At 39.7% G+C, this 5,061-nt stretch overlaps 1 protein-coding gene across 1 annotated transcript; it reads left to right on the top strand.

The window, feature by feature from the left end:
* The first annotated feature begins 599 nt into the window (after positions 1-599).
* Positions 600-3,006, top strand: LOC100141989 (resilin). The gene is given in 6 exon segments (NM_001195400.1): positions 600-688; positions 739-820; positions 872-1,705; positions 1,762-1,916; positions 1,967-2,156; positions 2,284-3,006. Coding segments are annotated over 6 exon segments (1,704 nt in total). The 5' UTR covers positions 600-679; the 3' UTR covers positions 2,718-3,006.
* The last annotated feature ends 2,055 nt before the right edge of the window (positions 3,007-5,061 follow it).

The following is a 5,061-nucleotide window of genomic DNA, read 5'->3' as shown; positions in this document are numbered from 1 at the left end:
TTCATTTAAACTACTTGTGTTAATAGCAGGTGGTCCAATATATGGCTTGATTGCACTTTTTGCTGTTAATGTTGGCCAACTGCATAAATTATCCGCAGCGTAGCGTTTATAGACATGTAGTGCAAACTTGCGTAAGGAAATATCACTAGGATCATCCCGCAAATCGGCAATTAACATCCAGCCTTGCTCTGAATTCAAATTCCGACAAAAGCATCATTTTCGCAAATCCGTCTCGCAATGGTAAATTGCACGCTTTGCTGCAATGACAAGTTTACAGCATCTTCATGGACAGAGACACACAGATCCAACACGTACTCGTATGCCGTATATTGCAAGTTGCCGCTGAAAAAAGATGCACTTTTAAATGAATAAATAATGGATTTGCACAGAGAGAATGCAGTATCGAGCATTTTAAAGCTTGGTGTTGCGTGTGTCGTGTGACACTTTCGTAGTACGATAGTTGATTCCAAGGCAAAAATACGACAGGAGACTAAAAATTGCAGAATTGGATCCGTTGCGATGATGCACTAAATACATGATTGTGAATCACGACTTAATAGGTATATAAACGGAGGATTCTTCACCATTTTCATTCAATAGTCCACACTGCTTTGTCACTAGTCTTGTAGCTTCACTGACTTATGGTTACATTTAACGGCAGGTGGTGTGGTAATTAACAATGGATAAAGTAAGCCCTTGTCCATGTTACTTTTTCCAAATTTAAATTTGGTGTTTCAGCACTTTTTAGTCTTAGTTTTGACGTGGAGCGCTTTAGTAAGGGCCGAACCTCCTGTTAACTCATATCTGCCACCAAGTCAAAGTAAGTTTTTACTAAACCAAATTTTACAAATAATTCATTATAATAATAAAGATGGGGGCCCAAGTTCAACATATGGACCTCCCGGTTTTCAACCGGGAACTCCCCTAGGTGGTGGGGGTAATGGTGGGCACCCACCCTCTCAAGGGGGGAATGGGGGCTTTGGTGGAAGACACCCTGACAGTGATCAAAGACCTGGTACTAGCTACTTACCGCCTGGACAAAATGGAGGCGCTGGAAGACCTGGAGTAACATACGGTCCTCCAGGACAAGGTGGTGGTCAAAATGGGGGTGGACCTAGCTCGACATATGGTCCACCGGGACAAGGAGGAAATGGTTTTGGAGGTGGCCAAAATGGTGGCAGACCAAGTTCTACCTACGGTCCACCTGGACAAGGAGGAAATGGTTTTGGAGGTGGTCAGAATGGTGGTAGACCAAGTTCGACCTACGGTCCACCTGGTCAAGGAGGAAATGGTTTTGGAGGTGGCCAGAATGGTGGTAGACCAAGTTCAACCTACGGTCCACCTGGGCAAGGAGGAAATGGTTTTGGAGGTGGTCAGAATGGAGGAAGACCAAGTTCTACCTACGGTCCACCCGGTCAAGGAGGAAATGGTTTTGGAGGTGGTCAGAATGGTGGTAGACCAAGTTCTACCTACGGTCCACCTGGTCAAGGAGGAAATGGTTTTGGAGGTGGTCAAAATGGAGGAAGACCTAGCTCGACATATGGTCCACCTGGACAAGGGGGAAATGGTTTTGGAGGTGGTCAAAATGGAGGCAAACCTAGTTCCACATATGGTCCTCCGGGACAAGGAGGAAATGGTTTTGGAGGTGGTCAGAATGGAGGAAGACCAAGTTCTACCTATGGTCCACCTGGACAAGGAGGAAATGGTAATGGTGAGTTTATTAAAATTTTACAATAGAAAAATGATTGTATGACGGACAAGGAAATGGAGGAGGTCATAACGGTCAAAGACCGGGCGGTTCGTATCTCCCCCCTTCTCAGGGTGGAAATGGTGGGTACCCCAGTGGTGGACCTGGTGGTTACCCTAGTGGAGGTCCTGGGGGTAATGGTGGTTACGGTGGTGAAGAAGAAAGCACAGTAAGAAAAACCCATTAAAGTAGTTTTATTTTTTACAATTCCATTTTTAGGAACCGGCCAAATACGAATTCGAATATCAGGTAGATGACGACGAGCACAATACACACTTTGGACATCAGGAGTCACGAGATGGCGATAAAGCGACAGGCGAGTACAACGTTCTGCTGCCGGATGGCAGGAAGCAAGTAGTGCAATATGAGGCGGATTCCGAAGGATATAAACCAAAAATCAGTTATGAAGGTAGCTAGATTTAAAAAATGATGAGGGTTTCGCTATCACATTGCACACTAACAAGAGCTTACTAAACGCTGAACTAATTTGAAAAGTCATCGTAACTTTATTTTTACAAAGTGTATAATTTTTTCAGGAGGAAATGGCAATGGAGGTTACCCAAGTGGCGGGCCTGGAGGTGCCGGCAACGGAGGATACCCTTCTGGAGGTCCACAAGGTGGTAACGGCGGGTATCCCTCGGGGGGCCCTCAGGGAGGTAATGGGGGATATCCCTCGGGAGGCCCACAAGGAGGGAATGGAGGATATCCTTCAGGAGGCCCACAAGGAGGGAATGGAGGATATCCCTCGGGAGGCCCACAAGGAGGGAATGGAGGATATCCTTCAGGAGGCCCACAAGGAGGGAATGGAGGATATCCCTCGGGAGGTCCACAAGGAGGGAATGGGGGATATCCTTCAGGAGGTCCACAAGGAGGGAATGGAGGATATACCTCGGGAGGTCCACAAGGAGGGAATGGAGGATATCCTTCCGGTGGCCCACAAGGGGGTAACGGAGGATCAGGACCGTATTAAGTGTTCAGAATTATTATTTTCCGAAAGGTTACTACAACTGATCAATGAATTGAAAATCTGCTAAAGCAATTTTTTATTTATTTTAGAAAAAAAGTAATTTATGTAGACCATTTAATCATTTTTCATTCCATGTACACTATGACGACTGCTTCGTTTTAAGGAAATTGCCTCATTTATTATTGTTAACTTATTACAATTTCATTTAGATACCTCTGCATTTTATTAGCACACTTTTACGCTGTATATACTGTATCAATACACTTTGTAAAATAAAGTTTATCTAATGGTGTTTCTGTCTTTAATTAATTAACCCGTGTGCGTGTCAAAGAATACCATCTGATTGCAATTATTTTTCGGAGATTACCTACCTAGAAACAAAACCACAAAATTATGCCACCGTTAATTAGAGAAAGCAAACAGAGTGCATAGGTACAGAGTCGCAATCACCACGTTCATTAGCTATCTGTTGTCTTATGATTTTTTTGGCTGTTATTGTGTGAACTCATTCACTGCAGTCTGCAATTAAAAGTTGACAATGACAGTGACAACCATTTAATAATCCCTCATTACTAAACACAGAGTAGGTAACCAAATAAAAAAACACGACCTCGGCCGCAATCTAGATAATGTAGCTCATACTCATGCTTACAAGATGGGATGAGACACTGTTTATATAATTATTTCCTAAGACTAACTTGAATACCTAATGTCCACAAACACAAATGTAAATTTATGCAAACTCGAAATATATTTTTAATTCGTATAATGAACGAGATTTTTTCCACTACTCCGTTATTATACGTAATTAATTTACGAAAATGGTAGTCCAATGTAAACACCTTGATGTGTAAATTACAGGTCAAGAGTTTATTAATTTTTTGTTCACGCAAATGATCTGCAGGAAAGACAGCCTCTCATTAATTCAAATAATGATTTTTTTTCATTATGTTTAAAAATGATAAAGTGGAATACAGCAAGTGCTGATGTCCTAATCGCAAAAATCAAACAGAGCGGCGGTTAAAGCTTTTAACACCACATTTAAATAGCCATTTATTTATTCCTTTCATTCATTCCGTCAAAAACGCATTTTTTAAAGTAATCGTTGTCTAACTAAAGATTTGTTAATTTTATTAGAATCCATCCAACAACAATCATTTGAATGCACGAGTGAAACACTTTAAACCAAAATAGTTGCATCACCGCCTCTTACTCAAGTGAATCCTATCGTACAAGTAATTCATAATAACAAACATAATACCACATAGCGAGGCAGATACATTCATTTGTGTAATCTTTACATTACCATGGTTGGATATTGGGCTTTAGTGAACGTTTTTACGGCGGCTTCTTTTACAAAAATGTAGTACAAGTTGTTAAATTAATGAATTTGTTTGTTGTAAAAATTAATTATTTGTTGAAGAAGCTGCCGTATGATTAATACGATGTTCATTTCCTCGATTTATAACGCATCTTGTTAAAGTTGTAATAGCTACAATTTGTATTAAAATAACATCTGTTCAGTTTAATTAGACTATAAATCAATAGTGCTACGTTTAACGTAAGTCATGATACACACAATTTGCGTAAAACGAAAGGCAATGACATGATTGTTTGATATTTAGCCCAATCTTGAATGAAAAAATCTTAATTAGCAACAATTTAGACTATTAGCACTATAAGCGGCAATTTAATGGTCATTTGCAATTAAATTGCTTGTCATAGACACACGATGATTGAAAGTTTTATTTCAGCTAAGGTTTTTATAACATCTTTAATTAATTACAGTCAATTAGATCCGACCTAGATAAACACAAAATACCTAATCTACTTTGCACTAGACACGATTATTGCGAAATTCGTACTCAGAGGTGCAATTCTTCCTCTAAAGTAATATCTACATGGTCTGAAATTTCCAAGCGTAAGAGATTGAAGGCTCTTGCGATCAAAGCCAAACAGTAATTATTTGACGATAATTGATGGCTGGCAGACAGGAATTTACTACTGATACATTAATTTAAAAAAATAATCGTAACTCATCACCGTGGTGTTTTTTGCAATCGGGAGTAGATTTTAATTAAGATTTTGCGAGATGTTTGTCGGCAGGAACTGGAGTTTTACTTTCGCCATTTAGCATAAACAACTCTATCTTCTTCGGTGCCGTTTTTGGTAAATAATAATTTGAATAATTTGCCTGGAATTCGTTTAGCTATTTGAGATTCTATGATAATTAGCGCTTTCAATTTGCTCACATGTACTTGTTCTTAATTGATTATACGTAATTATTCTAGCATTAAATAACTAAAAATTTAACAAAAGCGGCGGTTAATACCAAACATTCTTACGT

This window comes from Tribolium castaneum, chromosome 1 (assembly GCF_031307605.1).
Source record: "Tribolium castaneum strain GA2 chromosome 1, icTriCast1.1, whole genome shotgun sequence".
Lineage (NCBI taxonomy): Eukaryota > Metazoa > Arthropoda > Insecta > Coleoptera > Tenebrionidae > Tribolium > Tribolium castaneum.
Note: the sequence above shows the minus strand (reverse complement) of the source record. Positions and strands in the feature narration are given on the sequence as shown.